At 34.4% G+C, this 20,669-nt stretch overlaps 2 protein-coding genes across 9 annotated transcripts in view; one reads left to right on the top strand and one right to left on the bottom strand.

Annotated features, from left to right (window-relative positions):
* The window catches only part of mahj (LisH and WD40 domain-containing protein mahjong), a 100,080-nt gene extending 94,185 nt beyond the window's left edge, over window positions 1-5,895 (top strand). For 4 of the 6 annotated variants that reach the window (XM_076447945.1, XM_076447948.1, XM_076447947.1 and 1 more), the window contains exons 35-38: window positions 1,202-1,275; window positions 2,951-3,037; window positions 4,674-4,785; window positions 5,647-5,895. In XM_076447945.1, the coding sequence (XP_076304060.1) occupies window positions 1,202-1,275; window positions 2,951-3,037; window positions 4,674-4,785; window positions 5,647-5,789 (416 nt within the window). In that variant the 3' untranslated portion in view covers window positions 5,790-5,895. Of the gene's footprint in view, window positions 1-1,201; window positions 1,276-2,950; window positions 3,038-4,673; window positions 4,786-5,646 lie in introns of those variants that run through there. The other 2 variants (XR_013011990.1, XR_013011991.1) reach the window with 2 other exon arrangements.
* A 4,256-nt stretch (window positions 5,896-10,151) lies between these two features.
* LOC143222072 (uncharacterized) overlaps window positions 10,152-20,669 on the bottom strand; it is a 73,973-nt gene continuing 63,455 nt past the window's right edge. For all 3 annotated transcript variants that reach the window (XM_076447942.1, XM_076447943.1, XM_076447944.1), the window contains one exon: window positions 10,152-19,184. In XM_076447942.1, coding sequence (XP_076304057.1) covers window positions 10,747-19,184 — 8,438 coding nt within the window. In that variant the 3' untranslated portion in view covers window positions 10,152-10,746. The remainder of the gene's footprint in view (window positions 19,185-20,669) is intronic.

Below are 20,669 nucleotides of genomic sequence, written 5' to 3'. Positions count from 1 at the left end.
AATATTTTACGTAGAGGAGCGAACAACATTTTGACCTTCTTCAGTCATCGTCAGGTTCCCTGGTTACAATCCCAAACAGGAATAACTAAATTCTGAAACAGTACAGAAGATGGAGTAATCAGGGTTAGTCAACCATAAGTGGGGTGGAAACAGAACCTGAGCTGCCAAAGCTAACCACGCAAAACTGAAAACAGGGAAATATGTATCAAGGTTTTCCTTTAATTGAAGAACTCAAAACTCAAGATCTGAAAATAATCTTACAACTTAACCCTGTTCATTGTGGCTGGGACATGTATTTCCCAGTGCTCCCACTTTCCCACACTGCAACTGAGACAAATGTTTCTCATTGTTGATGTTTTTTACATTTTTCTTTGCTGGGTTCAGGTTCATCATCTTGACTGTCATCACTATATGGAGAGCTAACATCCTCTTGTCTTATTGCCTGTTCCTCATTATGTATTTTAACACCATTTGACTCACTTTTACTATCATAAACTGAGTCAAGCACATCAAGCTTATATGCATAGTAATTTGAGTTACTACTTGCTGCTTTAGCAATGAGTCTATGGTTGATATGCAGTTGTCGTGCATCAGGCTTGAGCATATTGTTGGTTACTGAAGGGCTGAGTTGAAAACATTGAGGAACACCATATGTCAGCATTAAATGGAATTGTAATAAATGTGTTCCAGCTTATTTTACTTCTGTATGTCATGAGTGCCAATTTTGAATGGCAATTTTGTTCTAGTTGCAGTGTGAGGTGGGGGGTGATAGAACTGAGAAAGATATATATGAATTTATTCTGCAAAAACATGGATTTTTCATGTGTAGGCTTAACAATACAAAAAGAAAACTCAGAAGTTGGCAAATCAGACATATTGGTTTTCAACAGAGGAGCAATACATTAGATAAACAAACTGGGATATCATTTAGTCTTTAAAAAATGGCTGGTCCTTTGAAAGGTTTGACTTGTAATGTTGGCAAGAAGAAAAAAAGTTCTGAAAGTCATGAAATATCAAAATGTAAATATTATAAAAGAATGGATGTCACAGCAGTTTGTATTTGCCACCCATTGTAATGACAGATTGTATATTTTTGAAATATTAAGTTTTAAACATTCTGTGCAATTATGTGAAATACATAAATTAAGGTTGGTTTTGTAAATATTTGATTGCTAAATTCATGAAACTTTTTTTCTTTCAGCAACAATTGATATCAAAAAGAATATTTTTGATTTGGCAACGGATCAGTCTGATTGTTATCTTGCTGTTGTTGAAGTAAGGAATCGTTTTTATTTACTTATTTTATATGAGCAAATCTTTGTAAACTTAGGTATAGAAAGTAAGTTTATTCATACTATATACCAGTTATAAAAAGAATATCAGTACTATATAACAAAACCAGTAAAAACTTGTGAATTTAGGAAACTTTAGAAAAAGTATTGTTGATAAGATTTTAAAAAGTCATCAGGTATTTCTTTTAAGATTTTTTGACAAGTAAACCCTTGGTGTGAGCTAACACACATGTTTGTACTATAATGCTACTCACGAAACTTACCATTGTCTAACAATAAACAATTTTCTTAAAAACTGTGTATTTTTAACTTTGACATTTGTGCAGCTTTGTCAACATCTTTCAGCAAATTCAGGAAACAACTGTGGTTGGTTATTTAACCCACACATTACAAATTTATGTTGTAAATTTCTTCGGTTTTTAATTTCCATACTTAATAAATATCAGTAAGAAATACTATGATAAAGTTTTGCACAATAGTCGTGCCTGTACATATATTCTTAAACCTAAATTTCAAGGTTCTCTGGACCAGGGGCGTAGATGTTTTACACCCTGTGGGGGGGATGATTTTTGCAACCACTTATGTAGACTCTTCAATTTGCAAATTGGTAATCTCTGATTACGTGAACCTGAAAGCTGTAAACATGCAGTCACAGAGTAATCTTGTTGCCACGATACTTGCATGTATACTTAGGCCTACTGATTGATACTTACGAACTATCACTTAGATCGAAAAGCTTAGAAGCACACCTATATAAAAGATATACATTTCGGCTACTGAAAAAGCCTACATCTAGGCCTAATTATGTAATTCGATTGGTAAGAACATGAGAATCACAAGAACAAAAAGGGGGGATTATACTCCTTCCCCCCCCCCTTCCCCAGGATCTATGCCACTGCTCTGGACACAGCCAAATATGTCCAGTATAACTTATTCTAGCAAAAAGCCTTTTTGTTATTTTCCACATATACTGATTCTCCTTCTGAATTTATGTTCAGGATGTTCTGACATTTTCAAACTATTGTGTCCTTGATTTCTTAACTGATTGTTTTACCATTTTTGTTAGTTCTTAAAGATTAACTTTATTACTTCTGGTTGCATGATTGACTAATTTTAGCAAGTTATTTTCCTTCTTGTTACTCTTAATTGGGTTATTTTAATTAGAGTAAAAGAATTATTTTATATTTTTGTTATTCTTGTAGTTCATTTTATGCATACTTAATTTTTTGTTGTAACATCTTAACATCTTTACAATCCCACTAAACCAGACTGGAAATTAACATGTATTGAGAATCTATCTCAGATTTTAATATAATCATAACTTACTCTATCAGAGCTGTAGGGGCATTATAATGTGATGGTCAGTCATTCTATTTGTTGGTAAAATAGTAGCCCAAGAGTTGGCAGTGAGGGTGGCAAGTACAAATAGCTTTCATGTAGCTTTGTGCAAAATTCAAAAACAAAAAATCTGAACCAACTGGCTTTTATATGATGTGTATGAAATAATTACTTTTAATATATTGAAAAGATCAGAACTATTTCTGAAGTGGTTCAGCTTGATTTTACGATAATAAGTTAGAACAATGTGAAGAAAAGAACAGATATATATATTTTTGGATGCATAATTTCATAAGTTTTTTTATTTTATTTTAAACTAGAATCAACGGGGTAGGGATGACTTCAGTACCTCTGAAAACATTTGCCGTCTCTATGAAGTGGGTAGGCGGCGTGAAGAGGATGATGAGGTAAAGTAGGTTTTTAAGTGTGTTAAACAAGTGCTTGACTTGCATCTAATGAGTGACTACAAAAAGCAACTTCTGTCCTGTATAAATCATTAGAGAAATGAATAATTTAATGTTTGAAAAATTTAATAATATATTACTTAAAGTATTGCATAGTTTCAACTAAATGTAGGAAATCATTAATATATACATACATATTTTGGTAACTTCTTCTATTTTAAAAAGTTCAGAACATTTTTTATATTTCACATGTAAAAAAGTTATTGCATTCAGTCTTGTTTTTCAGCAAGTCAGTGGAGGTTTATGGACTTTCCTGCAGTGGACAAAACACAGATGGCTAATTGTGTAACTTCTTTTGCACTAAAAACAGTAACAACATCATAAGAGACTTGATATGTCATTTATTATATACCTAAAAATCTTTTGAATTTATACAAGAAAAAATTTACTTTCAGAAAGGTGCAACTTTTAGGTCTCTTTTTGCTTAATAGAAAAGTAGCACTATATGATTGTGTGCATGCATGTGCTACAAAAGTAGGTAACGGTTAAATGGTATAAAAATAATCGTATATAAGCGGACATTTTAAATTTGCTTTATATACGTTTTGACATTTTATTTTGTCTACTGAAGTAGTCCAGTAGCAGCTGATTAGTTTTAATTATGAGAACAATGGTTTTTTAACTGTAATTTTACATAGAAGTACTTATTTATATATTTTCAGCTTATGAAATTCAAATAATTTGGTCACAATATTTTCCAGTAAAAAAAGGAAATTCTGTTGATTTTTTTAAACTTTTGTTTAAGAAGTAAGTGTCAATGATTTGAGGAAATTTACACATTTCACTTTCAAAATATGAGCAAAAACCTACAATAGCATAGATATTGCAGTTTGCTCTCCGTACTATGTAACTAAATATATCATTGATATTTTTACTAGTCTAATTGGTTTCTTTGATTAACTTGACTTTTCTTCTTGACCTCACTGTGGCATTTCAATGTACACACTTCACTGAAATAGTACCATGTTATGTTAAAAAATCAAATCCTGAAGCTAATAATGGTTTGGGTGTAATTTACGAGACTTCCACCTAACAGAAATTTTTACTTCATGAAATCCTTTAGCATTTATTCATTAAATTTTTTTCAAAATAAGATGTGGAAGATGTGGAAAAATAATTTTAATTTCCAGATTTTGCACAACAGAGACTAAGAATTTTAACCTCTCCACAACGTTAAAGAAACTTAGATCATGGGGACTGTCTATAAAATAAAATAAAGGCTGTTACACTGTTCTGAAAAAGCAACAACAATAAATGTTAGTATATTATGAGTATATACTAAATACATAAACATGGATGTGTTTTTCCTTATACACAAGTAAAATATTGTAGTAAATATGCCATAGTAGTAATAGTCAACAGCCATCTAATGTTCATACTGATCTGAGCAATAAGGATCAATATGTTAAACAGAGGTGAACATATTTGCAGTGCATTTGATAGATGAAACAATCATTTGTTTGGATTGTAAATAATATATATTTTACTTTTTTCTAAATTAATTTTTCATGCTAGATAAACGTACCAGTTAATTAGCTTCTTTGCAGTGAACAAATCAATATGCTGACAATTCTTTTAGGAAGAAGAGGATGAGGAAGATTCTGATGAACTTGATGAGGATGATAGTGATGATGATGACGATGACGACGACGAGGATGATGATGCTGAAGATGAAGACCTTGAAAATGAAGGTATGTTTAACTAAGTTTAATGCCAGAAACATTCCTTTTAGAAGTCTTAATTCTCAAACATAAAATGGCACTCAATACGAGACAAGGGGATTGTTGTTGATGTAATATAATTCACAACTATATGTAAAGTAACTAAAATGCTCGTGATAGTTAAAGCACAGTTTTGATGACTTTATATATTTATTTATGTATTATTATTAATGGCCATTTTTATTGTTGGTGCAATATGAATGGAAGTGATAATCACTTTCATTTTTAAGTTGTATGAAAATGATATGTCTAACTAGTTATAAAGAGGTGTATTGTATCCTTATCAGATCTTTCCAGATCAGCATATACCAATGACCTCAAATTTCAAACAGTTACTCAAAACTTTTGTATCTCTTTTCTTCCGTTTTGTTGAGTTTTATCATCTCATAAATATTTGAAGAAAAATTTTACCTTGTAATAACTCATCTATTCTTGTGGAAGCAAGATGAAGTGTGTATTTAAAAGAATGATAAGTTATAATAACTGATGGTTTAAATAGTTTAATAAATATATAATTGAACTGAAAGCTTGCAAAAAAGAAAAGGACTTTTAATATTACAGAAGTCTAGAGAAAAGACTTTTTTTTTTTTTACCAATAATACCAAGTTTCAATCTAATGTCTTGATTGATTAAACTTGCAAGTTATTTGTTGAAAAACAACAACCATTAACCTGTGCATTCTCACTGAGGTCAGAAAACTTGTACACCCTTACAAATAAAAACATGTGAATATGTACTGTTTGTGCAAATAGTATTGTATATAGTTGAAAATAATTACGTTCACTATTACATTGAATGAGGGTTAATTTATGTTCACATTTTCTATATGAGGTGACCAAGAACATGGAAATGGTAATAACGAAAGTGATAGAGAAAACAGGGACGATGACGAAATGGCAGTTCTCAGCTTATCGGAAGATGATTCAGATGATAATGATGAAACAGATGTCTTGTTTTCTTTAAGGACAATTTGACCACTGTGTAATAACTATAGTATTGTCTGTGACAGTTTGTACAGCTAAATGTCTTATATAATTATCATTTTATCAGGCAAAATATTAAACAACCATGTTTATAGCACTTGTCTCGTGTGTTTTTGTTCGTTTGTTGATATAGCTTTATATAAAAAAAAAAATTCACAGTGTAAATATCTAATGCATCTGGCTTTATTTTATTCAACTTTTATGTCTTCATTTATTTAGGTTTTATTGTCAGAGATAATGATGATGTATTTTTTTCTATATTTTTGGTGTAAACAAAATCAGAAGGTATATTTGGTTTATAATTTAATCATAAATAATATACACACCCCTCCCCAGTGAAGTACTCATTCGGGTTAATCTTTATGACGTCAAAGGTATATCTGGATCAAAATAAATTCACTTATTACATTATAAACATGGAACCAAAATAAAACAAAGACGTATAGATGAAAACACTTTCTAATAGACCAAATCCGTAACTTGTATTCACAATATGTTATTTTGCATGATTTTGCTCATATTATCCCGGCATGGTCAGGTGGATAAAGCACTCGACTCGTAATCCGAGGGTCACGGGTTCAAATCCCATTCGCACCAAACATGCTTGTCCTTTCAGCAGTGGGGATTTTATAACGTGACGATCAATCCCACTATTCGTTGGTAAAGGAGTAGCCCAAGAGTTGGCAGTGAGTGGTGATGACTAGGTGCCTTCCCTCTAGTCTTACACTGCAAAATTAGGGACGGCTAGCGCAGGTAACCCTCGTGTAACTTTGCGCGAACTTCAAAAAACAAATTAGTTTTCTTAACCTTTGACCCCTTCTCATTTCCACAACTACTTCTCAAATGCTATTACGTAGACCCATTATGTGATAAGGTATTGTATGAAGTTATGTTAAAAAGTTGTTCTAACACTTACGTTTAGGATAACGACACTACAGCATGTTTTGTTTCGGGTGTAATTTGTTTTTTTTTCGTAAGAATAATACCATAAAAGAGCAAAATACTGAATTCGACCAGTAATTTACTTGATAACAGGCAAACATCTGCCATTTTTAGTTGTTATCCTTATTTCCCAACAGATGAGGCCAGTTTGTGTGTGTGTGTATTTCAGTGTTTAAATATTATGTACAGATGTTTACTTGTGGTCACATATCGTGACGAATCTACTCTTTATCTTTTTTGGTATGTATGATTCTGCTTTTTGCAATTTAATAGTAACTATACAAGTTTTAAAATTAAGTATTAATGGTTCTCTCTATGCTTTCCTTATGGCAACGTTACAACTTGAACATGGAGAAATAATCCTTATTCTTTACGACTAAAAACTATGTACAAGAACCCATTTCATTGTGGCTGTTGTGATAGTGGCCATATGTTTGATATGTAAATGTCTAATAGCAGCGGCTGAGTAATTACAATCTAAGCAAATTCCGTAGATATTTCACAACGTGCTGTAAGGTACAAATTCGTACTGACTCCAGACAAGTTAGCTGACGAAGCTATGATGTAGATTTTCATTTTCTATTTCAAGCTGTTTATTTTTAGTCCACTTTTTTTTCCTCCCAAACCTAGAAATGACAGTCAGAAACTTTGGGTTCCTTACAGCCACAACAGCGTGCAGTGACCTGAAGCCATTGATGTTAACCGCCGAAGGTTAGGCGTAGCTTCGCCTCTCGTATTAGATGAGGCTGCTCTAACGTTTTAAACACGCGTGACTTTGTTTGCGTAGTTGTAATTACCATATAATTAAGTTAGTGATTTAAATATTGCTTTTCTCCTATCGAAACAGAAGTTTCTTTTGTTTTGTTTTTGTGCGTTGTAACCACAAAGAAAAACGCATAATAGCAAAAATAATGAATCGTATAATAGAACGTGACAGTATTGATAAGTGGAGAGTAGAAGCCTGTTAAACGATACAAACAATGTTTATACACATTTGTATATATGACTACAGAAAGCACATTAAAAGTGATTCAGCCTGTTAAGCGTGTCTAGATACGATGTGGACTGGCTGGTTCAATGATGTGAGCCCTTTTTCGAAGATGGCTAACCGAGCCGGAATCCTTGCGATAATTCAAATTATTGCCCTTTCAATAAGTGGTGGGTGCGTTGTAAGTTACAATCAATCTTTTAGTGTAGGTGCTGCTGACTGGTTGTCTACCTCTGGTCAGTGGGCCAAAATGACATAAAGCAATAGATATGCACAAAGTGTACTTTAAATACGTATAGTCTAGACGAAAAAAAAAATTGAATTATATTTATTGTTACGGTTTTTATAGGTGGTGTGTTGTTGATTATGGATAATGAATTAATGGTTGATATAATTTACGTACAAAGTTCATTAAATGTAACAATGAAGTTCCTCCGATCGGTCAGCGGTAAGTGAATGGGCGTATAACGCTAAGATCCTGGATTCGAGTCCCTGAATGCAGATAGTCCATTACGTAGAATTGCCCCAAGAAAACATTTTAGGTAGTTCACTAATTTGTTACATTTTAATTCTGATCAAACTAACGTTTGATGAAAAATTACTAATAATTAATTAACAGTTTCTTATAACAACAAAGTCCAACGAACATCGGGAGACGTAAAAGAGATTAATTTACAAGCTAAAACATTTTATTAACCTCTTGTGGGAGCCTAAATGTGAGACACAGAATGTTCGAAAATTAGTAATCTTGACCATCCTTCACCTAAATAGAATCGATGTCACCTGCGGCCGAAAGAATACGCTGGACACACTTCTGAAATGATAGTTTAGTAATTTTTCATCTTTTGTAGCTCTAACTTGGGAATTCAAATTATATCACATATTTTCAGTGGATGTATTCTACTTTACCTCACCAGATTTCTAGGCAATCCATTAACATGATATAAATTCTCGAGTATTTCCATTTGTTTTAATATTCGCACTGAAAGTAGGGAAATTTAATTTGATAGATAAATGTGCGTTCGTTTATTTTTTATTTTTTTCCAAATCTGGTACACTGATAGATTTCTACAAGTGTAGAATTTCGTCTAAATATGACTGGTGTAAGCTATTGGTTTGAAATTCTTACCACGGTTTCACCTAAGAATAAAAATAGACCGTTTTCAGATTTTTGTCATTCGGATTAAAGACGACCGATATAGAGGCAATAGAATTTGTGGATGAAAGGAAATGCAGATACACAGGTATTGGTTAGGCCAAGCAAACCAACTTAGCAGTTTTTTTAGCTCAAGTTTGTAAAGAATCATATGGATGGATGGTTATTATTTATAGCTAACTTTCAAGAACAAATTTTATTAAATTATCATAAAGAGCGTTTAGAATCATGTGATATTAGCTAAAGCAATTAGCGTAAGTAATGATGCTTGACACGGCTATATCGAGTGCGTGAAGAGATAAGAAATTGTTCATCTAAATTCCATAGTGTTACTATAAAGGAAACGATTAACTGTTTTACAGAGGAAAAACTTCCTTATATTTTAAAGAATCTAACTGGTTCTGTAAAGATTTGTTCTGAGTAATAGGGTGGCGATCTTAAAGCTAATGTTGGTTACTTTCTCGCTGTGGTTTGTTGGTGTGTATTCACTAAGCGCCGTAATATCTAATCAGAAACACTGTGTGTGTGTGTGTGTGTGTGTGTGTATATATATATATATATAAAAGTGTGGCCAAAAAAGAATTGAGTGTGCGACTTAAAAGAATGAAATAAAAATCGGCTACCAAACTGGTAGTTATATTTATAGCATTGATAGTACTTTACAGCAAATATTCATTCATGATTTAGCCAGGCCACGTTTTTAATTCAACTTACAGCATGATGGTTGATAAAACAAAATACGCGGCCTTTCAATTTGACCGCGTATTTTGATTTCAATTCATTAAGTCGCACACTCGGTCCTTTTTTTGACCGCACCTTTTTTCAAAACTGAGTGTTTTTTTTATTAGATGTATGTACCATTGAAGTAATTTTAACTGTAAAATTTGTCCACCAACCTCTTTTTTTTTTTTTTTTTTATACGTACTTGAAATGCCTGTCGCAGCTATTTGGCTAAACTTTATTTTGTTAGTCGGCGAATAAAGAAATTGGTTGGTGTTGGTGAAGCCGTGCGATACCATAAAATATTCTTCACACTTTAAGCTGTGAATGCGTTTTAAGAGTGACTGTCAATCCATTAGCGTAGGTGGTGGGGTACTGTCTTTGTTTCAGTTAGTAATTCAAAATTAGGGATAGCGGTAGGTAATCTTTATCTTTTTAGCTAGCTTATTTGTCATAAATACAGAAAGGTATAGAAGATTTATGCAAAATTTGAAGTCGATTCACAGTTTTTAGCGTGCAATAACTTTATTAATAAAAGTAAGAAAAATACTTGCAAAAACGTTTTATTTCACAACTTACACAGATTTTCATCACATTCAAAAGTTTTTAAATATATATCTAAAAAGAACAATCAAATAATTCGTTAATAAACAACAAAATCTCATAAAATACCTCTGGTTTGGAAACTTGTATATATCAGAAAAGTCGACTATCCAACGATTTTTTTCATGCAAAATTCACCTACTCAGATTTTTTTGGATAATTTTTCAAGGACCTTGATTTAACAACAAAAAAGATTTAAATTCATAGCTAATGGTTTTGTCGGTTTGAAAATATTAAGTAAACAAAATAGACAGCACACCATTTGTTCTTCTAAGCTATTCACAACGTTCAGTGCAATCCTTTGACCCAAGAGCATACACATACACACACATGAAAAACGGCGTCATGTAGTGGTCATTATGAGATTTTATGAAGATCATCACAAAGTCTCGGGGCACATAACCATCACAGATAACCAGAAAAAAGCGGTCCAGCCCTCTTAATTCTTGGTTTTTATAGTTAGTGACACCCATGTTCAATCGCAGAAATCGTTGAGGTTTTCCAAGTTCACTTAGCAATGACATTACTTAGTTGTTTAGTTAGTCTTCGAAATCTTCCATTTCTTCTACTAATGAAAACGTAGAATTCGCTAACGAAGATCTTCTAGGAATTTCATCGTAGTCAAGATAATTTGCATCATACAAAAGATTTTGATAACTAGAGCTCATTGTACCGTGGAGGTAAGAGGCATGAATCGAGGATGGTCTATTTCCAAGTAACGATCTCTGCCTCTCAAGAAAGCTAACATTTCCACTTCCTGGAGGATACAACACGCTTGGTTCATAAAGGGAAAATCGACCATGATCTGACCTTTTCCTTCTTACATTTTCAGGTCTTCTTGTTGATATAAAGTCCTTTTTTTCGTCATTAAATACACTATCAATATCATCAGATGACTGCAGCGTCATCGTCCACTGATGTTGAGATAAATAATCTTTCTTCTGGATCCTTCTTGATGGAGTTTGGGGATCTGGTAAATCAGTGTAGTCTTCCAGTCTAGCAGACAATCTTTTTGTTCTTTCTCTGCTATGATCTCGACTAAAGTTATCTTCCCTTTGGAAATTTCTTAAGGATCCTCTTCTAGAAGATGGGAGCCATAAACTATCTGTATCCGAAGTCTCGTCAGTGTAGGACAGACTGCACATACTTCCTGAGAGACCAGCATTTTTTAAATCTTGTAGAATTTCATTACCTCGATAGCTAGATCGACGCCTCCTACTTTGACGGTCATCATTAAATCTGGGGTAAAAGCTCTTTCGTAGTATCCTTTCGCTTACAGACTCTTCTTCTCTTGGAAACTCTTTCTCTTTTTGTTCCACTTGGCAGTCCTCATTTGTGTAAGCTTTATCCATATTCTCTAGGGTGGATGGGCCTTCGGACACATCTGCCTTACCTTTTACCTTCGTTTTTACTGGTATACTAGATTTAGATTTGTTCTGAGAAATATTTTTCTTACATTCATTAACATCATTTTCACTCATACTCTGTTCGTTATTGTTATTAGTGTGGGGGATATTGTTAGTACTAGATTCATTCTTATCTTTCTGAATGCTGTCGAAACTGTTTTGTTTCACCTCTCCTTCGTCACACTTTTCTTCGTATTTGATCCCCTTTTTATTGTCATCATCTTTTCCAGGACAGTGGTCTTGTGTTAGTTCATTGCTTTGAAACTGGCGTTCTTTATCAAGTTCATCACTAAGTGTTCTATTTGTGGTGTTACTGGAATCAACAGGATTCTCTTCGTTAACTGCTAAATAACTTGAGGGCCCCATAGAACACAGTCTTTGTGACATGACGTGGCGATATCCACGATTCATCAGTGCATCGAGCAAAGAACTTTTAGGAGAAGTAGAATTAATTACCGATTCTTTACTCCGTTGATTGTAATTAATCATTGATTCTTCATTACACTGTTTTTTGAATGGCTCTGGCTGCCTGTGAAATTCTGACGTATCACTCTGCATATTTAAATTACTCTTACTAAATGGAAGGTTAATGCGGAACACTGGTCTTCCTTGACTGCTAACTGGGAACATTCTTTTCTTATGGCACCCTTCATTGTATGATACGGCATCTTTGATAACGTTGCCTGAGAGTGACTGTGAACATGGAATACATTGCATCTTTTCCTGGGTTGGATTTTTTTCAAAACTAGGAGAAGTCTCATAATGTCGTTCTGAAGTGTTTTCCAAAACTGGCGAGTTGAAGAATTGCTCGTAATTTCTATAACTATGAGTAAATGGACTGGGTTGGTCGTTAGTTAGTATTCCTTTGTCTACAGGTGTCTTCAGAGGCAGCTGATCCTTTGTTGTGTCTAACATGGAAGATTTGCGTGTCGAATCCATCCCCATTCGATTTCCATGGTAATTATATTCTGTTTTGTGTTGAACAGTTTGTAGAAATGCAGGGTCAGACTGGCACCTGTCTTTGCTGGAAAATAATTTACATTTATCTATTCTACTTGAGTCGGAAATGTAAGCATCTTCTTGTCCTAACTCAGATTTAAGAAGCCATTCTTCCACATTCTGGCGTCTATTTTCCGTTACTTCTCGCGGATAAACTACCTGAGAATTAAGTGTCTGTACTGATCTTTGAACATAACTATCATTTATTATGCTGGTTACTCCTTCACACCGCAAAGTATCCTTAACCGAATTATTTTGTGCTATCCGAGATCCTTTGGGTCTGATAAATCCAGAATAGGATTCTCTTTTACCATTATCATCTTCTGGAATTTTATTTTTATCATTAGAATACACTGAACAAGATTGGGAATCATTGTTAATCGAGCTTTTACTGCTACCATCTTTTCTGTGGATACTATGTTTTGCTGAACTATCTCTATGAAGGCTTTCTGTTGATTTTGAATCTACATGAGAGCGGGTCTGTAAGCGAGGACTGGTCAAATACGATTCCAATCCAGTAATATTACCCATATGAGGAATATTGTCTTGCTTATCATTCTTTCTAGAAGTAACTTTTTCGGGTCTTTCTTGACTAACAGAACGTGTTATTGACAACAGCTTACTTTTGCTCTGTTGATTTGAAGGCATTCTTAACGAATGCTGCCTAATGGGCCTAGAAGTCGGAGTACGGTTTCTAAAGGACTGTAATCTAGCTATCAAATCCTGGTTCACTGTTTGTAGAAACCGCCAAAGACCTTGTGAATCACATGTAACAGTGTCAGTGTCCTCAAAATGAATATCAAAGTAGTCCTCGTTGTCAGATGACTCTTTGTCTGTTGACTGACTACCTAAAGTTTCACCATGAAGCCATTCCTTTGCCCTCTGTTTACGAGTCTTATTCATACGCGCAAAACTGTCTTCCTTTCTGTCCCAAAATGTTTCATATGATTTTTTGAAAAAAGATCCATCCAGAATGTCATTAGAACCAGAGGAACTGTGGCTGTCCGATCTGTGTACATCGCTTGATATGTCTTTGTATTGCACGTGCCGCACTTTTTTAAAATCATCATCGTTTTGATTTGGTTTCTTTGTGATTTTCGTTTTTCTTTCTACTTTAGTCCACGTTCTCCCTCCAGCTGGGGTTGAATATATTTTGCCTGTCTCTGTAACACAAGAACCATCTCTGTTGAAGGTAAACTTTCGGTAGCTGCGTGTTATTTGTGGGTGTGTGTTAGATTCATCTTTCTCACTTCCACTGTTTATCTGAATATTGCTGTTTCCATAACACTGTTTCTCAGAAGCGCCTTCTGGTGACAGTCTCCTAAAATTAAACCTGTTGTTTTCCGTCTCAGTATTCGTATCTGACTCACTACTAGAACTTGTTTGCCTTTCCATTATCGACAATTCTTTGGTGTTCAAATTATTCATTTGTTCATTAGATTCAGTACCAACATTTCCCAACACTTCTTGTTTACTTCCCACGCAAGTTAAGTTAGTGTCATAAACCTTGTGTGACAATTGAGGTGTTATAGGAGTTGAATAAGAAATTGGCTTTGACGAGACTTTTGTCTTATTTTTGAAAAACAGTGCTGTTTCTTCCTGTGAAGTTTCAGAAGTTCTCTTGGTAGATACAGTATATTTGTTTTCAAATGGAACCGATAAGCCACTGTCAGTAACAGAATCCTCATTTTTGGAAATAAAAGTTTCTTTTATATTTATAAAGTCTTCTTTGAAGGGATCTTTTACTAAATGGTTCTCTGCAGTAGGTTGTCTCTTGGTGCTGATTTCAGTTGGAATCTGCAATGAACGATTTATGCTAAGATCAGACCAACTGTTTATTGATTGATCTTTTGTTACATTTTTCATCTTTCTAGATGGTTCTTTCTGTTCAATTACTTGCATATCATCAACGACAGAGCTTTCAGACGATGAATACTGTACATGTTCTTGTCTTTTATGTGTGTTTTTACTTGTTTTCGTGATAGCTTCGATTTTCCCTGATGGTTCTTTTTGTTTAATAAGATGAATAGCATCAGTATCAGAATTCGCAGTCGACGTTTGCTCCTGTTCTTGGCTTTCTTGTGTGTTTTGATCTCCTTTTGTTAGGTTCTCAGTCATTGTAGATGGCTCTTTTTGTTTAATTATTTGTGTGCCATCAATGGAAGAACTTTCAGTCGACAAGAACTGTTCAAGCTCTTGTCTTTCTTGTGTGTTTTGATCTGCTTTTGTTAAGTTCTCTGCCATTTTGCACGATTCTTTTTGTTTAAATAGTTGTATGTCATCAGTGGAAGAACTTTCAGTCAACAAGGATTGCTCAGGTTCTTGTCTTTTCTGTGTGTTCTTACCTCCTTTTGTTAAATCCTCAGCTTTACTGAGTGATTCGTTTTGTTTAATTTCTTGCATATCATGAGTGGTAAAACTTTCAGTCAACAAGGATTGCTCAGGTTCTTGTCTTTCCTGTGTGTTTTTACCTCCCTTTGTTAAATCCTCACCTTTTCTGGGTGGCTCATTTTGTTTAATCACTTGCAAGTCTTCACCAGTAAAACTTTTAGTCAACAATGGTTCCTCAGATTCTTGTCTTTCCTGTGTGTTCTTACCTCCTTTTGTTAAATCCTCAACCTTTCTGGGTGGCTCTTTTTGTTTAACCATTTGCATGCCATCAGTGGTGGAACTTTTAGTTAACAATGGTTCCTCAGGTTTTTTTCTTTCCTTACCTCCTTTTGTTAAATCCTCACCTTTTCTGGGTGGCTCATTTTGTTTAATCACTTGCAAGCCATCACCAGTAGAACTTTTAGTCGACAATGGTTCATCAGGTTTTTGTTTCTCCTGTGTGTTTTTACCTCCTTTTGTTAAATCCTCAGCTTTTCTGAGTGGCTCGTCTTGTTTAATCATTTGTATGCCATCAGTGGTAGAACTGAACAGTGGTTCCTCAGGTTCTTGTCTTTCCTGTAAGTTTTTATCTGCTATTGCTAGATTCTCAGTTTTTCTGGTCAGTTCTTTTTGTTTAGTCACTTTAATGCCAGTAACAACAGGACTTTTAGTCGACAAGGTTTGCTCACGTTCTTGTCTTTCCTGCGTGGTTTTATTTCCTTTTGTCTTTTCTTCTACTTTCAAGTATATTGCTTCATTTTCTTTCTGTTCTAAAACCTCAGAGGACTTAAAATTTTCTATTTTTTTCTTGGTGTCTACTGTTTTCAAGGAATCCGAATTTCCATTTGGAATGTTCTGGTTATTTTCAAATGCCAAACTATTTTGATTTTCAGTTAAATCTGTTGATTTGTGATCATTTTGCATCAACATTTTATTTGGTTCTTTATTTTTCTTGATAGTTTTTATTTTTGTTATAACGCTATTAACTTCATCAGTATTATATGCTATGTTATTTTGACACTGTAGTTCAATTTGACCTCCTTCCATTTGTTCATTTGCTGAAAATGAATATTGCTTCTTCAAAGTAGTGCTTATGTTCATTGTATCACCGTATTGCTTTTCTTCAGCCAATATCTCAGATTTTATTTCTTGTTTTAACGACTCCTCTTTCAAAACTTTATTTTTGGGAACTGTTATGATTTGTTCATCTTTACAAATAGTCGAATTGTGACTTAAGGGCAGAGCATTGTTATTTGTATGTCGCCTACATTTTTTGTCTTCTGGTGACTTGGAATGAGCTTGACTAGAATTCTTATTTTCAGGAGAGCGAGATTTTCGAGTGCAACTTCCCCTCCGAGAAACGCTAACGGGTACAGAAGATGATGGTTTTGAAACTTTACATGAAGACGGTGTTTCTTGAGAAGTAGGTAGTCCTTTTATTACCTTTGAGATTGGGGGTGATGGGCTGTTACCTGATTTTATGGGTGGTAATTGTATCAAATCTGAAGACATGGGGGATTTGATTGGAGAAGGACTTTTCCTTTTTGAGAATTCATCAGCTGAGCCAGTTATTCGTGGCGTACTTGATGGAGACTTGGGTGACGTCTTTACAGGAGTGTTTGATGACTTGGTGAAATTTTCACTAGAAGGAGCAGTTTTTGAAACATTTATTTTTCTTGATATTTTGCTTGTATCGGGTTCATTATCTGGAGAATTCATTTTATTTTCAAAGGCCTTCCTTGCATCAGAAACAGATTTGAGCGAAAATATTTTTCTGACTTCCGTTCCCTGTGGTGATGAACAGGGTTTTGGAGATTCGAAGAAAGTGGGAATTGCAATTTTTCCCGGCTTTCGAACGCCAGATTTGTTTGTTTGAGTAAGATTTGGTTGTCCTATTTCAACAGATGTTTTGCTTTTAGTTGTAGTTTTTTGAACAGATGTTTCAACTTTTTGAACAACTGGTAATTTACTTGGACATTTCTTCTTATTTTGGACATTTTTGTTAGAAGACTTAGCTTTTTCAGTAGAATCATTCGTTCCAGCTGAGGTCTGAATGAGTAAACTGTCTACTTCAACTGTTTCTATGTCTGACGTTTTGCCTTCATGTGAAGTACTTTGGTCAAATGATATGTTTTCGTGTAGTTTATCTTGACAAAATGAGACATTAGGTTCTTTTATTGTCTTATCGTATGACTTGTTATTTAGAAGGTCACCAGTCAGAGTAAGTGACTTATTTTGTTTAGAATTAGGATCAAATTCAGATACCTTATTTTTAAAATTCTGGTCAGATGACCTATCGTCTTGTTCCGTGTTTTGATCTAAAGATTTGGCTTCATTTCGCATAATCTGCCCAAATGTATTGCTTTCCTGTGATACTGTCAGGGATAGAACAGAATGTGCTGTTATCTGGCTGGAAGAAACGTTGTCCTTGTGATTATTGGCTGATTTTCCCACTTTTAAAGTATCTTCAATGGGTAAACTGTTTGTCTGTGGGTTTGTTTTTGAAGAAGAGATATCTTGCTTTGGAACAGTTTTAGTTGGAGAACTATTCATTTTAAAAGTATTTTCAATGGGCAAAGTATTCTCACATAATGGTTTATCAGATGAGATTTCTGTCTGTGCAGTTGAACTATCTTTTCTCTCCTCACTCAAAGAAACGATTTCATCAGGATTAGCAGGAGTGGTAGTGATGAGTACATTATCTGTTGGTACACCCGAAGAAGAAGAGATTCCAATTCTTGACGAATTGCATATTTCTAGTACAGTCTTACAGGAGGCGCTTTCTCCTAAACATCGAGAGACATCTAGTGAACTGTCTTTTTGTGGTGGCATTACTGTATGGAGTTCGTTTTGAAGAACCGTGAAAGAATTAGCACCACTTTGATGTTCTGTAGTAATGGTGGGAGTATTAGGGCTAGTTTCTTCACAGTTACGAGATAGGATTTCTTCTGTTAAAGGATTGTTGTTCTGTTTATTCATAGTTGTTGTTTCTTTGTCACTCGTAACTGTAACGTCCTTTTCTTGGTCAGAAAAAGTTTTAGACTGTGGTTCACTTTTATACTCGTTTTTAATATCTAATAAATAATTATCAAGTTTATCAATACTTTGTTTTTTATCAGCAAGTTTATGATTGGTTTCAGTTTCTCTGATGTATTCGTAATTACCTTTTTGTTGTCGAGACATAACAGGTATTTTCGTCACGTGTTCCTTATATAATGAATCATATTCTTTATTTTCCTCATTATTCACTGGTGTTTTCACAACTTTTTTCTCATTGCCTTCTGAATTCTCTGGTGAAGTATGACTATTTTTACCTGAATCTTCGAGCATGTCTTGCAGTACGTGGTGATGTATCTCAAGGGCACTCTGAGAAATAGTTGGTATATTCAGTTGAGGATCTCCATTGTCAGATTCCTTCCCTTCTGTCTTCACTTCACTCTGTTTACCATGACCTGTAATTACCGGTTTTCTGTTATGAAGTGCTTCTTCTGTTTCAAAGGTACATCCAGAGTTTTGGTCCCCTTGATCGTCAGCTACCACTGTTTTTGGCGATGTTTTGATGGATTCATCTTCCATGTCTGTATGTAAAGAATATGACTTATTACCTTGATTGAAACTGTGCAGTAACAAATTTGACTTTCGAATGTTTGGGGATTCATTAATCATATCAAACGATTTATCCATATTTGTATTGACCAGTTCTTGTGTTACACATTTCGATCCTCCAATATTTGATGTTCCAAAAGGCAGAATATTCTCATCTCCGTTATTAGAGTCGGGTAATTTCGGATACTTTTCAGCACTTGTAATCAGATACTCGGCGGTTTCTCCTTCGACAAAATCAAAGCTATCAGTTGTAGTGTCACCGTCTTCTCCTTCAAATAACTCCTCTGGGATCCCGTTTTCACAAACAGCAGTGAGGCTAGAAGAGTTACGATCATCTGATACAGTAAATTTTGCTGTCCGAATAGGAACAATAGAAAAATCTTCCTTTTGAAAATAATTTAACGTTATGGAAGAAGAAGGCATTAGAGCAAGTAGAAGTTCGAGGCGAACGGGAGTCAGATTAGACAGATCTTCTGCAACCTGAAGCAAAGAATTGTTGTAGCCCAGATTAACCCACCAGTCCATACAGATGTCTACAATGGTGGCTCGTTTAGCAGGACTCACTGTCAACAAGCGTCGAATTAACCCAGATGCCTCTGTCAAGAAACGTCACAAGAAGTTATCTAAAATACGTAAATTAAGCTAAACAGTGCAAATAAATTAAACTTGTAACGTAAAGACAAAATATAGAGCTGCTTAGTCAAGAAAACAGAACAAAATTTCTCATTCGCGATTTTATCAACCTACAAAACAGGATTACATAAATAAAACATATACCAAACTTCAATGCAAAAATACCAAAATAATTAGAATAATTGGCCAATAAAGCAGAACAAATTTTTAAGTCTATTTTGTTGTGATTTTCTCAAATTACAGTATTAATTAAAAAACGAAAGAAATATGATTGCGTTATATATATAAAAAACACACAGCTTACATCAGATTTAATGATTCATATGCTTATTGTTTTAAATACAAAGTTACCTTTACGTAATAACCTTAGATATTAAGGGCTTGATTCAAAGGATTTGTTGATAAAAAGATCAAAAATAAAAAGATATTCTTATTAAAATCCAGCTTCAAGCCAGAAAGATCATTCTTCGCAAAACTAGTCTGAAACTAAAAAACATTTTCCGTATAAATAAGTAAATAATCTGAGAACCAAGAACATTCTTAGTAAACTTATCTTGACACTATAGAACTTTGTGCACAAGGCTGGATTAAAGGTCTACGAGACCTGGAACTGAAGTCTTCACATGGCCCGGCATTGCCAGGTGGTTAAAGCACTCGACTGTAATCCGAGAGTCGTGGGTTCGAGCTGTGCGAGCATTATAATGTGACGATAAGTCCCACTATTCGTTGGTAAAATAGTAGCCCAAGAGTTGGCGATGGGTGGTTAGCTCTACCTCTAGTTTACACTGCTAAATTACGAACGGCTACCGCAGATAGCCTTCGTGTAACTTGACGCGAAATTCAAAACAAACAAACAACAAACAAGTTTTCATCACAGTTAGGCGAGGGTATAGAATTTTCTGAAGGACACACATATAATGAAAATGATAAGAAAAATGAGATTATGAAATTTATATAACGAGTTGTTTTTAAATGTTTATAATATTTGTTTTCTCACATTTTAGAAAATACAAAAACAATGAAAAATGTGTTGCATATTGAGGGCACTTCGCATCGGAAGAGGCGGGTTCGAATCCCCCAAAACCTCACTCCTGTATTTACTACTGACAGAAACATGTTCAAACAGATTTTGTCGTTTTCACGTCACGCGCAGTTCTCAGTCGCTCAATAATATTATATTTGAGGAATCATTTAAAATTGTGTATATGTCTCAGTAACATTTTTCTGTAATAAATCTAGGCCTATCACAGATGGCTAAGATCGCATATTTTTCTTTTTCTTTTTTTCATGCTGAGCCCATTACCGCTGCGGGAATGTGTATATTTTCTAATGCATGTCAATGTTTGTAGCGTTGGGGGCCTGGAGGTGGTTTCATTATCCCCCTCCTCATTCTGGCTTTGGGTACGCAAGGAGATGAGTTTCATACCGAAAAAGTATTTATGATGTTA

Source organism: Tachypleus tridentatus, chromosome 8 (assembly GCF_004210375.1).
Source record: "Tachypleus tridentatus isolate NWPU-2018 chromosome 8, ASM421037v1, whole genome shotgun sequence".
Lineage (NCBI taxonomy): Eukaryota > Metazoa > Arthropoda > Merostomata > Xiphosura > Limulidae > Tachypleus > Tachypleus tridentatus.
This window is presented reverse-complemented; position numbering and strand designations above follow the sequence as displayed.